The sequence below is a fragment of the Sapajus apella genome, unplaced genomic scaffold (assembly GCF_009761245.1).
Source record: "Sapajus apella isolate SASKATOON/1434 unplaced genomic scaffold, GSC_monkey_1.0 scaffold85, whole genome shotgun sequence".
NCBI classification, from domain to species: domain Eukaryota; kingdom Metazoa; phylum Chordata; class Mammalia; order Primates; family Cebidae; genus Sapajus; species Sapajus apella.
Genome location: NW_022437025.1, coordinates 1,609,393 through 1,625,712, shown reverse-complemented (window position 1 = coordinate 1,625,712; position 16,320 = coordinate 1,609,393). Strand labels below are relative to the sequence as shown.

Here is a 16,320-nt window from a genome sequence, read left to right as displayed (position 1 = left end):
GGGAGGTGGGTGTGAGCCTCCAGGAGAGGAGGAGGGAGGTGGGTGTGGGCCTCCAGGAGAGGAGGAGGGAGGTGGGTGTGAGCCTCCAGGAAGAGAGGAGGACAGTAGGTGTGAGCTGGTATGGGGTGGCATGGGGAGGTTGGTGCGGCTTGGGGAAGGCCTCGGCGTGATGGCATCTTCCCCCACCCCAGCCCTGCCGCTAGCTCAGCATCTGCACAGCTCCGGGGCCTGAGGTGGGCTGGCTCTGTGGGTCCGCCAGCTGCACTGACCGCCAGCTTGCCCCCAGCTCGCCTCAGTGGTTCCATGGCTGGGCCATGTTGAGGGGACTCGTGGGTGAGGAAGAGTGGCCTCAGGAGAGTGGGGCCTTAGGCAGCGTGCGGGGTGGGGCCAGGCTGAGTGCAGGCAGCCCCTCATGTCCTCGGCGGCCCGGCACTTACCCATGACCTGGTATGTGGCCTCCTCAAACCTGTCCATGATCATCCTGTGGGAGGAGAGCAGACACATCCATGGCCTCAGATCCCCCAAAACCCCAGCCTGGGTGGGGACAGGGCAGGCAGGGCCTCCTTACCCCAGCTCCAGGTTCTTCCTGTGGAGCTCCTCACACCTGCTCCTCAGCTCCTGGTTCTCCTCCTGCGTCGCCTTTACCTGCTCAGGCCACACCTGAGTCAGCAGGCAGGCGGGCTGGACAACCCCTCCTAGGACCTCCCCACAGGATGGGGCCAGCCCACCCCGAGGTCCCTGGAGCCATGTCCAGAGCCACAGTTCCATGTGGGCCTTCCAGCAGGACCCTGGGAGCCCCACTGAGGCCAAGGCTGCCTGTTCCACAATTGCCCAGTTGCCAGGGGGCAGGAGTTGTGGGGCTGCTGGCTGTGCTCCTGGGTGGAACCAGCAGGTGCCCAACAGGTGTGTGTCCCTGCGTCCACCCCCCAGGGGTGGGTACCGGGGTCCAAGTTACATGCAGGGGCTACCTGCATGGGGAGCCCAGGCCTGCAGAGGGGAGGGCTGGCCACACTGTGGTCCTCAAGCCTGCTCTGGGGTTATGGCATGGGCTCAGACACCAGGAAGGGGGTGTTGGGGAACCGGGTCAGTACTGTATCACAGGCCCCTGAAATGACACCTGAGGTTGCTATGACCGACACTGGTTCAGATGTGGGGGCTTGTGCCCAGCCCTGCAGCCGGTGTCCGGAGCCACCCTGTCCCCACCCTCCCCAGGGACTATCTGGCTCACAGTGGTGCCCACAGCTCTCGTGGGGACAACTTAGAGCTGGAGTTAGGACAGGCTGAAGCCTGGCATGTGTGGGAGGATGGAGGGAGACAGGCAGGGAACCTCAGATGTGGGCAGGTGGAGATGGAGCTTCCTAAGCTGCCCAGAGATGTGTCTGGACTTGTGGAAGGGCAGCAGGAAGGGGCAACACTCAGGTTTACAGCAGCGACAGCCACACTCACTGCTGCGAGGTTGCCAGAGGTGAATGCCACGCTCAGGCTGGAGAGCCCTGGGGAGGCAGCCAGTGGGCAGTTGGCTATGGGGACACTGGGTGGAAGCTTGGAGCCTCAGCAACCTGGGCAGCAGTGACAGGCCAGGGGCCAGCAGCTCTCCACAATGCCACCCCGACCAGCAGGGGCGGGGATGGCAGGGACAGCTGGTCAGGCCACTGGACCCCACCTGTGCCTGCTGTTGGCCAAGCCCGAGCGGCCTGCAGGTTCTGTGGAGCAGCCACCACCTGTGTCCTTACCGCGGCGTCCAGGTCCTTCTGGCTGTACTGCAACAGGTCCACTATAGGCCCAGTGGACAGGGGTGGGCCGCCAGGCGCAGTGACACCTGGGGGTGGGTCTGGCACCTGTGGGAGATGGGGATGAACCATCAGCCCATTTCACCCTCGCCTCTCATACCTCTGACCTGGCGTGAGGGAGGGAAGGCCCACGAAGCCCAAGAGCCTCAGACAGTGCGGTGATGGACTGGTGACGGAGCCACAGGCTCCAGACCCCCAGGAAAAAAAATATAGGCCCTTAAAACAATCTGCCTCCTCAGACCACAAGATGGTTCAAGAGGGACTGAAGTACTTACCGGAGCATCCAGTGCTCCCAAGAAATCCAACTCCACAAGCGTGGCTTCCCGCGGACTTCCTGAGGGAGGCTCCTCCACACCGTGTGTGCTGTCGCCAAGCAGAGGCAGCCTCGGTCACTCAGGCCCTCCCAGCGTTGAGTAGGACACAGAGGACCATGCGGACAAGCTAACCAGGCTCTTTGCTTTTTAGTTTAAAACTGCTCAAGTCAGGATGGTGGTAGGAAACGCAGGCCCACATCCAGCAGGCCCTGCCTCTCTGCTGCCCCCAGCCCCCTTCCCTCACGTCCTCATCCCACGAGGCGGATCATCCTTCTGGAGAGCTGCGACGCCTCCTTAACCACTGCAGGCTGAGCGGAGCCGCTGATGCCTCATCTGGGGGCCCTCACAGCTTGCAGGCTCACTTTCTTTTTGTTTGAGACAGGGTCTCACTCTGTCGCCCAGACAGGAGAGCAATGGCGTGATCTCGGCTCACTGCAACATCCGCTCCCAGGCTAAAGCAATTCTCCTGCCTCAGCCTCCTAAGTAGCTGGGACTACAGGCGCCCATCACCATGCTCAGCTAATTTTTGTATTTTTAGTAGAGATGGGGTTTCACCATGTTGGCCGGGCTGGTCTTGAAATCCTGACCTTGTGATCTGCCCGCTTCGGCCTCCGGAAGTGCTGGGATTACAGGTGTGAGCCACTGCGCCAGGCTGTGTATTAGGCCTCTGTCATACTACTTGGTTCTGCCCTTGTAGTGTGAAAGTTGCCACAATTTTCAAAGGAATGGGCATGGTTCTGTGCCAATAACTTTATTTACACAAACAGGTAGTGGCCAAGTCTGGCCTACAGGTCATAGTTTGCTGACCTGTTTTAGAGGAACTACTTTAAAAAAATTTAAGTTTAGCTCTTTAATCCACCTAGCACATGGCTGTAACCAGCAAGGCAGCATCTGTAACTGGAGGGTCGGCTGCTGTCACTCCCACTGGGCTGATGTGACCCTGCCACACAAGGCTGCTGCTCTGCGCTTGCCGCCCTGCCTACTCCGCACCACGCCTCTTTTCTAGTTCAGGTCATCTCCCCCGGTCTAGAAGCCTCTACAGACGGCATACCCAGGAACAGCCTCCCATCCCCTACACCCAAGGCTTCATGCCTGGGGAGGGCTGGCTTACGTACCTGCTGGTCTCTGTGGCCACGGGCCCCGGTCTTTGAGGACTGTCCTTCAGGAGAGGGTCGAACTTGAGGTATAAGGACTGCTTCCTCAAGGCTGACTCCTTAAACTGGGGACAAGAGGGCAACTGAGCAGGTCTGACTGCCGTCCTCTAGCACACACGTCAGGGCTAGGGCCAGGGAGGTCACACACACTCCCACCTCTGGTCACTGCGACCCCGCCCGAGGCCCTGCATTCCCAGCAGCATGGTGTCAGAGTTCATCCCAGGCAAGCACCAGGTGAGGGCCTGGCCACAACCATAGGACACCACTTAGAGATGCAGCAGGAGAAGGGTCAGGGCCCGTGTCCCCCCAACAGCCGGGGGGACACGGGCACCAAGGGACGTTCCAGGGTGAAGAGTTGTCGGGGCTGCCCTCAGTACACCCTGCAGGGGAGGTTTCACAGAGGTGCCCAGTACCTACCGAGGAAGCTCCAAACTGCTCCAGGTAATCCACCTCTGCCCCTGTGCCTAGAACTGAGAGGGCGCAAGTCATGGCACTGCCACCGCCCCACACCAGGGCCCCCAAGGGCTAAGGGCTGGCGTCTCTGTCAGGACTCAGCAAGGCAGGACCATGGTTCCTTATCGGATAAAGCAGCATTCCAGCTAGCAGGGTCTCGCTGAGGCCCTCTGCAGCACAGCAGGATTTCCACCTCGGAGGTGTCCATGTTCCGGGCCTGACTGCTCACTGGCAGGTGTGTCTTGGGCACTGCAGGGTGCCATGTGGCACCCCCAGCCCCCACCCACTCCTTGCCAACAGCACCCCAGGTATGACAACCAAAACATCTAGGGGAAGGAGGGGGCAAAATTGCTCTGGTTGAAACAATTATAGTCTTTAAGATTACCCTAGACAGATCTTTTAATTTTTGATAATATAACCTTTGGCTAAAAAAATCTAAGAGTGGGCCAGGTGCAGTGGCTCACGCCTGTAATCCCAGCACTTTGGGAGGCCGAGGCGGGCAGATCACCTGAGGTCAGCAGTTCAAGACCAGCCTGACCAACATGGTGAAACCCTGCCTCTATTAAAAATACAAAAATTAGGCTGGGTGTGGTGGCTCACGCCTGTAGCCCCAGCTGCTTGGAAGGCTGAGGCAGGGGAATTGCTTGAATCCAGGAGGCAAATGCTGCAGTGAGCTGAGATTGCACCACTGCACTCCAGCCTGATGACAGAGTAAGACTCCGTTTAAAAAAGCAAAACTAGGGCCGGGCGCGGTGGCTCAAGCCTGTAATCCCAGCACTTTGGGAGGCCGAGGCGGGTGGATCACGAGGTCAAGAGATCGAGACCATCCTGGTCAACATGGTGAAACCCCGTCTCTACTAAAACTACAAAAAAATTAGCTGAGCATGGTGGCGCGTGCCTGTAATCCCAGCTACTCAGGAGGCTGAGGCAGGAGAATTGCCTGAACCCAGGAGGCGGAGGTTGCGGTGAGCCGAGATCGCGCCATTGCACTCCAGCCTGGGTAACAAGAGCGAAACTCCGTCTCAGAAAAAAAAAAAAAAAAAAAAAAGGCAGGGTCTCCCTCTGGCTGAGATCCGGCTGGGGTGTCTCTAGTTCTGTCCCTCTCCTCATGCCGTAGTATTTATTTGCTCATTCTTTCCTTTTTTCAATTAAGCTAAAAGGCTGTTGCCAATTATTTGGTCTAGAAAAGACTTGTAGGTCTTCTCTGCTATAGACAGCTTTGTTGTCAGTTTTCATTTCTGCCCTTTTTTTCCCCCTTTCCTTCAGACAGGGTCTCACTGTCACCCAGGCTGGAGCGCAGTGGTGCCATCACGGCTCACCGCAGCCTGGACCTCCTGGCTCAATCGAGCCTCCCACCTCAGCCTCCCATGTAGCTGGGACTACAGGCACGTGCCACCACGCCCAGCTCGTTAACATCTTTTTTGGGTAAGAGATCCAGTCTTGCCATGTTGCCGAGGTTAGTCTCAAACGATCCTCCTGTCTTGGCCTCCCAAAATGCTGAGACCACAAGTGTTGGCCCCTGTGCCTGGCCAAAAGCCAGTAATTTGAAACATTACCTGATGAGGGGCTTTTTTTTCCCCCCTCCCTTTCCTTCTTTTTTTTTTTTGAGACAGAGTCTCGTTCTGTTGCCAGGCACCAGGCTGGAGTGCAGTGGCACAATCTCTGCTCACTGCAACCTCCGCCTCCCGGGTTCAAGCAATTCTCCTGCCTCAGCCTCCCGAGCAGCTGGGACTACAGGCGCACACCACCACACCCAGCTAATTTTTGTATTTTTAGTAGAGACGGGGTTTCACCATGTTGACCAGGATGGTCTCGATCTCTTGACCTCGTGATCCACCCGTCTCGGCCTCCCAAAGTGCTGGGATTACAGGTGTGAGCCACCGCGTCCGGCCCTTCCTTCATTTCTTAAGTGAAAGGAATTTATTTCTTAAAACTCAGTAATGAAAAGATAAGTGGCCCAATGGGCAAGGAATCTCAGCAGACATTTTCTCAAAGAAGATATCCAACAGCATGCAAAGAGATGCTTGGATGTCGTGAGCCACGCGGAAACCGCAGATTAAAACCACCACTAGGCCTGCTTCCTACCCACGAGGAGGTCTAGGACCCACAAGACACAACATGCAGCACTGCTAAGGCTGCGGAGACCAGACCCTCCTATATGGCCGGTGGAACTCGAAAGGCTGCGGCCACTCTGTTAAGCCACCAGAGTGGCAGCTGAGAGGCAAGCAGAGTTCCCGTGACCAGCGACTCCATTTCCAGCTACCTATCCAGGAGAAACGGAAGTACGTGTCCACACAGAACTTACACCTGAACGTTCATGGCAGCGCTACTCCTGACAGCTAAGAGGCAAAAACCACCAAATTCATGAATGAATGGATAAAGATGACGGGAAGTCTGCAGCCACAGCAAGGACAGGAGCACCAACACCTGCTCCAGCAAGGCTGGGTCATGAAAACACACCGCCCAGAGGGTGATGCTGGACAGGGAAGGCGACGCTGTGTGATTCCAGGGATCCCACGTGAGGGTGGCAGGCCCAACCCAGCCGAGCCAATATCCCCACACAGCGGGGCCCACAACTATCCCTACACACTACTTCAGTTTTCTGCATGCCTGGGCTTTTCTTTTTGAGATAGAGTCTTGCTCTGTTGCCAGGCTGGAGTGCAGTGGCAATGATCTTGGCTCACTGCAACCTCTACCTCCCGGGTTCAAGCGACTCTCCTGCCTCAGCCTCCCGAGTAGCTGGGACTACAGGTGCACACCACCACACCCAGCTAATTTTTATGTGTGTGTGTTTTTTTTAACACTCCACCGTCAGTATTAGATCAATTTTTGTGTTTTTAGTAGAGACAGTTTCACCATGTTGGCCAGGACGGTGTTGATCTCTTGACCTGTGATCCCACAAGGGAGGCCCACCCTCGGCCTCCCAAAGTGCTGGGATTACAGGGCTGAGCCACCGTGCCCGGTGTGTGTGCCTGGGTTTTAGGCTCTCCAATTGAGATTTTATTTATTGATTTTTGAGATGGAGTCCTGCTCTGTGGCCAGGCTGGAGTGCAGTGGCACAATCTCGGATCACTGCAACCTGACTCCCTGGTTCTAGCTTGCCTCAGTCTCCCAAGTAGCTGGGATTACAGGCACACGTCATATAATCCCCAGCTAATGTTTGTATTTTTAGTAGAGATGGGGTTTCACCATGTCTTTGGGAGGCTGAGGTGGGTGGGGTGGCTCATGCTTGCAATCCCAGCACTTTGGGAGGCCAAGGTGGGTGGATCACTTGAGGCCAGGAGTCTGAGGACCAGCCTGGCTGACATGGTGAAACCCTGTCTCTACTAAAAACACAAAAATTAGCTAGATGCGGTGGTATGTGCCTGTAATCTCAGCTACTCGGGAGGCTGAGCAGGAGAATCTCTTGAACCTGGGAAGTGGAGGTTGCAGCGAACTGAGATTTCACCACTGCACTCCAGCCTGGATGACAGAGCAAGACTCTGTCTCAAAAAAAATAAATAAATAAAAAATTTTAAAAAGGCAGTATTTCTGATGATCAGAAGGTCCCAGTTGTTGATTCTGCATTTGTATCTCCCCCGTGCACTGCCTTGTTCACATTTTCTGCTCGTTTTCCTGACTCTACAATTTCCATTTCTAGAAGTCTCTTATGTTAAAGGCATCAGTCCTGTTCTCCTAATGGTGCCTAACTTTTGAGAAACCAAAAGTCTGTGCTTGAGTTATTCAAAGCCGGGGGATGGAACCGCCTGGAATGACCACCTGCTCATGACACAGGCGACTCAATGCGCGTGACATCTATGCCAGGCAACATACCCTCAGCGGGGTCTCTGAAGCTCTCCTCTCCCAGCTCCAAGGCAGGCTGCCCCTGCTGATGGGTGGGCAGTGGCTCACTGTCTGGACAGCCTGTGGGAAGCGCAGTGCCCGCAGCGTTCGAGGCTCTCTCCTGGAGGAAAGCGAGAGTCACCCTGTGTAGTGAGGTCAAGGTATCGGGGTGTGGCTCTGCCTCTCCTACAAGCCTGCGGAAGTAGACCTGTGGGCGAGGGCAGCGGGACTTCCCACCCACCACCCAAGATCGCTGGGGCCTTCCACTGCTTGCTGCTCTTCCCCAGAAGCAGGCCAGGCGCACAGGCACCCATATGGGCACCCTTACCTTGCTCTCTGCTCTTGGGGTCTCAGCTGCCAACTGCAACACAGGTGTGTCCTCTGCTAAGGCTGAAAGCAGCTGCCTGGGGAGACAGAGTTGGCAGAGGCCTGTCCCCGCCACCACATAAACTCCAGCATCTCCTACACCTGCCTTCCCCTGAACTGCTGTGCCGGTCACAGGAACACTCAGCTAGTGTGCACCAGGCATGGGGCTGCCCCAGGGGACCCAGCCACTAAGCTGCCTCACCACCCTTTTTCCAGCAGGAAAACACACACCTGCCCGCTCTGGGAGAAGCAGGCAGGGAGCTCTGAAGTCAGCGCAACGCAGCCAGAGGGAACCACAGGATGAGCACATCCCTTTTACTATGAAACCGAGAGGCTTCGGGTGGGGAGGCCGGGGCAGGACGACCCTGCACTGAGCAACTCTTCGGCCAGGAGGCAGCAGACCTGAGGCCAAGACCCCAGTGAGCAGGGGACACCACCCCAGGCGGGAACAGGCTCTGCCCAGCTGTTGGAATGATGTACCCAAGTCGAGTTCATTGGAGGAGGGGCTGTGACTGGGGGATAGGGTCCTGACTGGGGTTGGTGCATTTGGCTTCTGGCCTCAGCACACCCTTATTGGATCCCTCCTTAGTCGAGGAGTGCTAAAGACTCATGGAGGCCAAGGCAAGGCCGAGCACCCTCAGCGGGGCCCCGGCAGCTGTGCCCCTCAGCTTGGATGCACCTGGGCCCTGTTTTTGCCCAGAGGCCCCTCCTCAGGGGGAGCCCACCCAGCCTCAAAGGAGTCTCTGATGATGCCTCTGGCCTGAGGTTGGGGACCATACACGGGGCAGGGCAGCTGCCCCTGCCATGCTCCCCACCCCATCCCACACTCACTGGCTCAGATGGGAGCCTGGCTCCTCCGTGGGACTCCGTGGTTCAGCTGCTGGCCGGCCCAGCCTGGTCTTGGGGCGTTCCAGGGGCTGGGCCTCACTGCAACCGGACTTGGTGCCACCTCCGAATGGTGTGAAGTTTGGGTACTCCGGCTTGTCCCAGTCGAGGTGGCAAGAGCCCTGAGAAGCCGGTGCGGGGGGCTCCGCTCCCGCTCCGCTCCCACTGTCCTCTTCCGACACCCGCGGGGCCTGCTGCTGCCTTGCTGCCACTCTCCTCAAGGGAGGCTTGAGGCCGGATCTCTCTCCCCGTCTCTTTGGGGGGGGTGCCCTATTGCTGGTGGCGCCATCAGAGAAATCAAATTCAAGTTTTATGGGTCCAGTCCTCGAGGAGCTGGCCATCTGACCTGAAGCCGCTTCCTCCAAAGGACTCAGGGTCAGGGCTGTGCTCTCAGGAGCAAAGGTGTGTGCACAGGTAAGGGTCTGCGTGGCATCTGCTGGCATGGGGGTGCCCACACTCACGGGGCAGGCTGGGGCCTCGCCAGGCAGATCCCCCAGGGGCGCTCCTCCACGTGCTTCCTCAGGGATCACACCAGGAGGCCAAGTGGCCACTGCTGTGGGTGCAGAGACCCCACCAGGCCTGCATTCCTCCTCGGCTCTGTGCGGAGGCTCCACTCTATGCTGGGACTCTGTCCTGGGAGGGTCTTCTAGGGGCTCAGAAGTGGGTGTCATTCTCTTGTCTAAGGAATAAGAACTAACGTTTTCCTCCAAGGCTTGCTCAGGGCTGCCAGACAGTTTTCCTGGAGACGCCATTTGGTTTTCAGAACTTCCTGGGTTCTGGGGATAGCTTGAGCAGTCCAGGCCAGCCAGGGCGCCCGGGCCAGGTTCGCCGGAGCTGCCATCCCCAAAGGCTGGGCCTGCATCCCCCGGGGGGTCGGTGTCAGCCTCCACTGGTTTCTGGATAATTCCATGAGTAGTTTTGGCATCCACTGCCTTGATGAGCTGTTGGCTTTTAAAAACAGAGTCAACATGAAGCAGTGAGTACCCCTGAGGTTAGGTGGCCTTGGCATGCAATTTGAACACAGGTTTAAGTCTCTCACACCAGAAGCAGGACTGAGTCACCCTCAGGACAGCTTCCAGTTCTCCACTTCTGACCCCAGTTCCTCAATGTGGTTCCCTCCTGTCCTCCCTCCTGTCCTCCCAGGGACCACTCCCTGTGGAATGGCTGGACACAGCTGCGTGACTTCCCTGCTGACCCCCGCCAGAGGGCTGGGTGGCTAGACACAGGGTTCCAAATTGCAGGGGTGCCTTTGGGCTGCCTGTCTGTTCAACTGCACTCATCACACACCCTGCCAGGTGCTGGACCCTGACTCCTCCAGCAGCCTCTGCCACCCAAACAGCACTTGCGACCACACACATGGTCTGTACCAGGTGCGGCAGCACAGATGCAGCACTGAGGCCGGACAGCTGCTGCCTGAGGGTCAGATGTGGGACACTGCACCCAACTGCCTCAAGCTGATGCCAGAGAGAGAAGCTTGGAGGGATCTCTCCCACCTGGTAGACTGCTCCCCAATTTCCCACCACTTCCTTCATTTTTAAACTTTTTTTTGGGACGAAGTGTCACTCTTGTTGCCCAGGTTGGAGTGCAGTGGTGTGATCTTGGCTTACTGCAACCTCCACCTCCAGGGTTCAAGCAATTCTCCTGCTTCAGCCTCCCAAGCAGCTGGGATTACAGGCGCCTGCCCTTACTACCAGCTAATTTTTTTGTATTTTTACTAGAGATGGAGTTTCACCGTGTTGGCCAGTCTGTTCTTAAACTCCTGACCTTAGGTGATCCGCCTGCCTCAGCCTCCCAAAGTGCTGGCATTACAGGCGGGAGCCACTGCGCCCAGCATCCACCACTTCCAGTAAAAAGACCATTCGAGCATCTGACCACCAGTGTCCAGTGACCCCACCTTACTCCTCAACAGACAAGGCTGCCTGCCACGCTTTCAGCTGTGCCCAGCCCTCTGTGCATGGCCTCCAGCCTGCTGTCGACCTGTGAAGTCACAAAATCATTATCTCCGTCTGTGTTTCTCCTCATCACAGAAGGGTGTGCACCATCTTAAAGACCCTGAATTCTAACACGAAAGGACCTGAGAGCATTCCAGTAACACTTTAGTCCTCATGAAAACAGCTACAGGCAGAAATGAGCACGCTCAGTCAGCCCTGTCCTCTGGCTTACACCTCACCCAAGGACATGCCCAACCTGGATGGCCAGCAGGGGTGTGGTGAACAAAGGTTTTTCTGTACTAATCTGCTTTCCCCTTCAAGTCGGGGACTGGTAGTGCTGTGGCCAGGGACAGTTAAACCTCTGAAGGGCAAGGCTGAGGTGCAGGATGCCACCTTCAGGCACAGAAAGGCCTGAATGGCCTCTGCAATGCCTCCCTGGGATGTGGGCACACTGGCCCAGCACCCGCCTGCTACAGAGGAGCGCCCTAGGTGCAGAGAAATTCTTCCCAAGGACCACCGTCCCTGCGCCACTCACTGCTGCTTATCACGTGTGGCAGCTGCTGCGACAGCTGGGGCTGGACCTTAACACAGAGGACACGAATGCCGTGCTACCTGCTCCCCAGCCTTCAGGTCCCTCAGAAGACGGAGGGTCATGCACCACTGCATGTTACCTGCCCTTCTCTTCCAACTCTTCTCTAAGTTTGAAGATGTCAAAACTGAGAAACTGAGGGTGAGGGACCTACCAGACTGCTCACAACTGCTCTCCTGCCCAGCTGCCAGCTGGACCACCTGACCCTCCAAGGCCACTCAGCTGTCTCAAAATGATACGTGGGCAGCTGTGCCCAGCGGCTCTTCCTGGTCTCATCCCACTGACGTGGGAGCACCACAACCACCACCACCTGGGCCTCAGCAGAGTTTCAGAAAGGAGATGACAGCCATATGGCAGGACACCGAAGTCCCAGCCACAAGCCTAGAGTCACTCTAGCTGGAGCCCCTCAGGGCCGCCCTCCCAAGCCTCTCCTGGCTCCTCCACACCCTCTGCCCTGCATGGGCTGCTGGGTGGCCTGGAAGCCATAGGGCAGAGGCAAAGGCATCCGCAGCCCAGGGACGGGTCAGATTCATGGCAGCAGGGAGGCAACTTCTCTGCTGCTGGGTCTCCCTTCCTCCTTGGGGTTGTAGTAAATCAGTGTAGGATTCATTCTCACCTTGTTTGACCAAATTTCAAAAGGGCAAAAAACAAAGTTGAAAAGTATCAAGCAGACATGGAAAAAACTGCAGATTCAGGCTGGAGAGGAGACAGACCCAGGGCCCAGAAAAGGATGCAGGAAAGGCTGCCTGCAATTATTGGTGACATTTTACCTCACTTAGGTGGTGATAAGCATTAACGGTATTCTCTTCCTTATGCTTTTCTCTGCACATCTAAAATCTATTTTTATATTTATACATTAAAGATATATATATTTTATGTATATATATTTTTAAAGTGAAGCAGTGGACGTGGAAAAGGAACAAAGAAATCTGTAACTAGTTGTGATTAATTAGTTGCAAACACCACTGCACTCAGACCAGCCCTAAAATCTGTTTTAAAGTTTTGGGCCAGCTGGGCGTGGTGACTTATGCCTGTAATCCCAGCACTTTGGGAGGCGGGGGCCAGTGGATCACCTGAGGTCTGGAGTTCAAAATCAGCCTGACCAACATAGAGAAACCCCATCTCTACTAAAAATACAAAAAATTAGCCGGGCGTGGTGGCACATACTTGTAATCCCAGCTACTTAGGAGGGTGAGGCAGGGGAATGGCTTGAACCCGGGAGGCGGAGGTTTCAGTGAGCTAAGAACGCACCACTGCACTCCAGCCTGGGCAAAAGAGTGAAACTCCGTCTTAAAAAATGGAAAATTAAAATTAAAACTTGGCCGGGTATGGTGGCTCAGAACTGTAGTGCCACACACTTAGGAGGCCAAGGGGGGAGGACTGCTTGGGCCCAGGAAGCTGAGACTAGAGTGAGCTGAGACGGTGCCACGGCACTCCAGCCTGGGGGACAGAGCAAGACCCCATTGCAAAACAGCAGCAACAGTTTTAAATGCTTACAGCAGCAAAAAGCCCACAGAAAATCATGCCTCTGGGGTCCCTTCCTAGCCTGGATGCAGATGAGGTATTCCCGGTTGCCCAGACAGACGAGTTCAGCTGCAGGGTCAAGAGCTGCCTCCAGGCTCCTCCCTTTCCAGGCACACACAGAAGCTGCCGCCATTTGCTTGCAGGTAAGCGCCAGGTGGGACAGTAGACTGCCAGGCCTCACCCGACACCCAGCACCTAGCAGATCCCCCTGACCATGCAGACTGACTGGCAGATCACACAACGTGGTTTCTTTGCCCACAAGTCTGTCTGCTCTTTCCAAGGGCTAAGGTGCATGGAATTCAAGAGAAATGAAACTATGGAACGCCCTTCCTGGAGATGGAGTCAAGGCGTTTCATCAAATTACACAGGCAAAGATCGAGGCCAATCAGTTGGCAGAGGGACAACAAACATGTAAAGTATGGGCTGGGCGGACGGCTCACACCTGTAATCCCAGCGCTGGAAGGCCAAGGCAGGTGGATCACCTGAGGTCAGGATTCAAGACCAGCCTGGCCAACATGGTGAAACCCCATCTCTACTAAAAATACAAAACTTAGCCAGGCGTGGTTGTGTGCGCCTGTAGTCCCAATTACTCAGGCTGAGGCAGAAGAATCTCTTGAACCCGGGAGGTAGAGGTTGCAGTGAGCTGAGATCGTGCCACTGCACTCCAGCCTGGGCAACAAAATGAGACTCTGTCTCAAAAAACAAAAACAAAAAAAACAAAAAAAAAAAAACACCACAAAACAACAACAAAAGAAAACACACAAAAAACCATACAAATTAGCCTGGTGTGGTGGGTGCCTGTGATCCCAGCTACTGGGGAGGCTGGGGAAGGAGAATCACTTGAACCCAGGAGATGGAGGTTGCAGTAAGCAGAGAGCAAGCCACTGCACTCCAGTCTGGGTGACAAGAGCAAAACTCCGTCTCAAAAAAAGAAAAGAAAAGGGAAGTTAAAACTTATTCCAAGTATTTGATGATCGACTTTTCTGTTAGTGAACTGGCCACATGCTGCACACACTCTATAGATTTCAGAAGAAATCCGGCCAAGACTGGACAACGGGACAAGGTGTGCCTGCAAGAGCCATCGGACAGAGCAGTGAACTGCACTACACCCAGAAGTGCCAACACTTACTTCTTCTGTGTCCATCCCGGGTGAGAGTTTTCCAGTCCCAGGGTGTCACCCTGAGCCAAAGGAGCCTCGAGTTTGCTGGCCATGCTAGGACTTAGAATCCTGTGTGTCTGTGGATCCCGCAGAGGCGTCTGAAAAGTCACCTGTGGGGAGTAAGGGGGAGGGCACCCGTTTGTTCGTTCAGCTGTCACAGCCACACCGGCAGTGTCCGGCAGCTCAGAGGTCACCAGGAAAGCAGGCCCTAGGGCGACCTGGCCAGCCACACATGGTAGAGGTCACACTTACCTTCATAGCTTTGGCCAGGTTCTTGGGTGGCACATTTTCTTTCTGTGACTCACAAAGAACAGACGATCTTCCGGTAACTTCCAGTGGCGAAAACAGGAAGTCGCAGTTTTCTGTACTTTTCTCACCGCTGACATTTTTGTTGTTTAAGACTTGCAGACTCATTCTGGAAAAGCAGAACATGTTCATGTCAGTGTGAGAACAACACTACCACGTTCTCTGGACAGACATGCCGGCTGCCCTGCAGTGCTGTGGGGGCACAACCCCCCTTTGCAGGCATGCTCATCACTCTGGAGGTGATACCTCCCCCAGGTGTCCTGTGCCAAGTGAGGCTGAGAAAGCCTCAGACTGAGACTCACTCTCCAGTATGGCGGGGAAAGTCATGGCAGCACTGCTGCCTCCTGGGACCAAGAGCTAAAGGGCCTTCAGGCTGAGACGGTAAGAAAGAAAAACCAAGCTCGCAGAACCTCTACTGCCATATTACTTCATCAGGCAGAGGTCAGGTAACAGGAAAGTCCTGGCCTATAAGAAATCCAGAAGATCCAGAGGAAGCCGTGGTCTCCCCACAGGCCTCTGCATGCGGCGTGAGGCACCACCAGGCAGCAGAGGGCAGAAAAGCAGGATCAGACCAGGCTGAGGGGGTGAAGGCCCAGAAGAGGAGCTTGGAGAGGCGCGTGGATAAGATAAGTCCAGAGCTCAGCAGCAGGTGCCAACAAGTATCTGCGTCAGGCCTCCGGCCAGGCCCAGCTTCCAGGACCTCATGCCGGGCACCCACACACCTGCCACCCTTTCTGCCTACAGCGTTCCCAGACTAGGAGAAAACGTAGGCAGAAAGGCTGCCAGAGAGAACTGAGTGTCGACCTGAGCAGGGACCCCACGGGCACCTGGTGATGACTGGCACCTGGGAGGCTGTGATTTGAAAAGCAAAGGTGGGGAGGGTCCTGGAGAAGGAGGGGCAGCCGGGGCAGGTCGGTGCTGCGGCTTGAGAAGCCCACTGTGGTGCTCTGTGTGGGTGGGGAGGGAAGCAAGGAAACCACAGGCTTCTGCAGCCCGAGGAGGAGAGGCCAGACCAGACCCGAGCCTGGCCACTGGCACGAATGGGACTTCCAGAGGACGCTTAGGTTTTTGGCCTGAACAACTGGGTACAGGGCAGGGGAAGGGGTGCCGGATCGCTGGGGGACCCACAAGCCTGGAACTCAGGGAGAAAGTGACTCGGAGGAAGCCTTTCGACGGCCTGGAGGAGCGCGGGAGAGCAGCAGGCCCAGCCTCGGTCAGGCGGGGCTTTTACTAACTATGGAGCCACGGGGGGCTCCGGGCAGACAAGGGACCGGCTCCGGGCTGGTGCTTTCATTCCACGCCGGAGCACAGAGGGCTGCGGCTGCGGGGAAGCGGTCGGGGCCCAGGTGCCGACCGCAGGTGGCCCAGCTGGAGTTGGCCCCAGGACGGAGGCCGGAAGGGACCAAAAAACGAGGGGCTCCGCGAGCTGGGAGCCAACAAAGAGCCAGAGTGCGCGGCCGAGAGGCAGGAGAGGGTCGAGGAGAACAAAGGACCTCGGGGCGCTCGCTCTGCCGTCGGGCTCGGCCCAGCCCCAGTCTCCCCCGGCCACTGTCCAGGGGCAGTCAGTCCAGGGCTGGGTCCCCCGACAGGGCGCGGGACGGGCTCCGGCAGCGGCCCCGGGAGGAGCCCAGGGGGACGCTTCCCGGGGAAAGCGGCGGCGAGGGCGGGAGTGCGGGAGGGCGAGGGCCGAGGGCGGGGCGGGACAGCCTCGCGGCCCCCCGCCCTGAAATCCCAGCTTCCCAGCGCCGTATGGCCGCTCGCCTACCTGCCCGCCTGCCCGTTGCCGGGCTCTGAGCCCGCGCCGCCGCCGCCAGGAAGGAGGGGTCCGCGCCTGCTCCGCGCCGGGGACTGAGTCAGGCTGCCGCAGCCTTCGGCGGCCGCCAGCGCGCCCGAGTTTCAAACGCGGACGGTTGCCTCTACGCAGCCAATCAGCACGCGGCCGGGGGCGGGACCGCAGCAGCGCGGACGCCCAATAGGAGCCGTGCCTCGCCGGCCCCGCCCCCTCGTGCGCCGACGGTTTCGGTTCC

General features: G+C 56.9%; 1 protein-coding gene across 4 annotated transcripts in view; it reads right to left on the bottom strand.

Annotated features, from left to right (window-relative positions):
* Window positions 1-16,300, bottom strand: part of TACC3 (transforming acidic coiled-coil containing protein 3) — a 20,328-nt gene extending 4,028 nt beyond the window's left edge. For 2 of the 4 annotated variants that reach the window (XM_032253915.1, XM_032253918.1), the window contains exons 1-12: window positions 16,059-16,300; window positions 14,240-14,402; window positions 13,958-14,097; window positions 8,731-9,732; window positions 7,862-7,937; window positions 7,525-7,654; window positions 3,676-3,728; window positions 3,220-3,323; window positions 2,066-2,156; window positions 1,734-1,838; window positions 569-645; window positions 438-481 (exon numbers count right to left, since the gene is read on the bottom strand). In XM_032253915.1, coding sequence (XP_032109806.1) covers window positions 438-481; window positions 569-645; window positions 1,734-1,838; window positions 2,066-2,156; window positions 3,220-3,323; window positions 3,676-3,728; window positions 7,525-7,654; window positions 7,862-7,937; window positions 8,731-9,732; window positions 13,958-14,097; window positions 14,240-14,401 — 1,984 coding nt within the window. In that variant the 5' untranslated portion in view covers window position 14,402; window positions 16,059-16,300. The remainder of the gene's footprint in view (window positions 1-437; window positions 482-568; window positions 646-1,733; window positions 1,839-2,065; window positions 2,157-3,219; window positions 3,324-3,675; window positions 3,729-7,524; window positions 7,655-7,861; window positions 7,938-8,730; window positions 9,733-13,957; window positions 14,098-14,239; window positions 14,403-16,058) is intronic. The other 2 variants (XM_032253917.1, XM_032253916.1) reach the window with 2 other exon arrangements.
* Window positions 16,301-16,320: the final 20 nt, after the last annotated feature.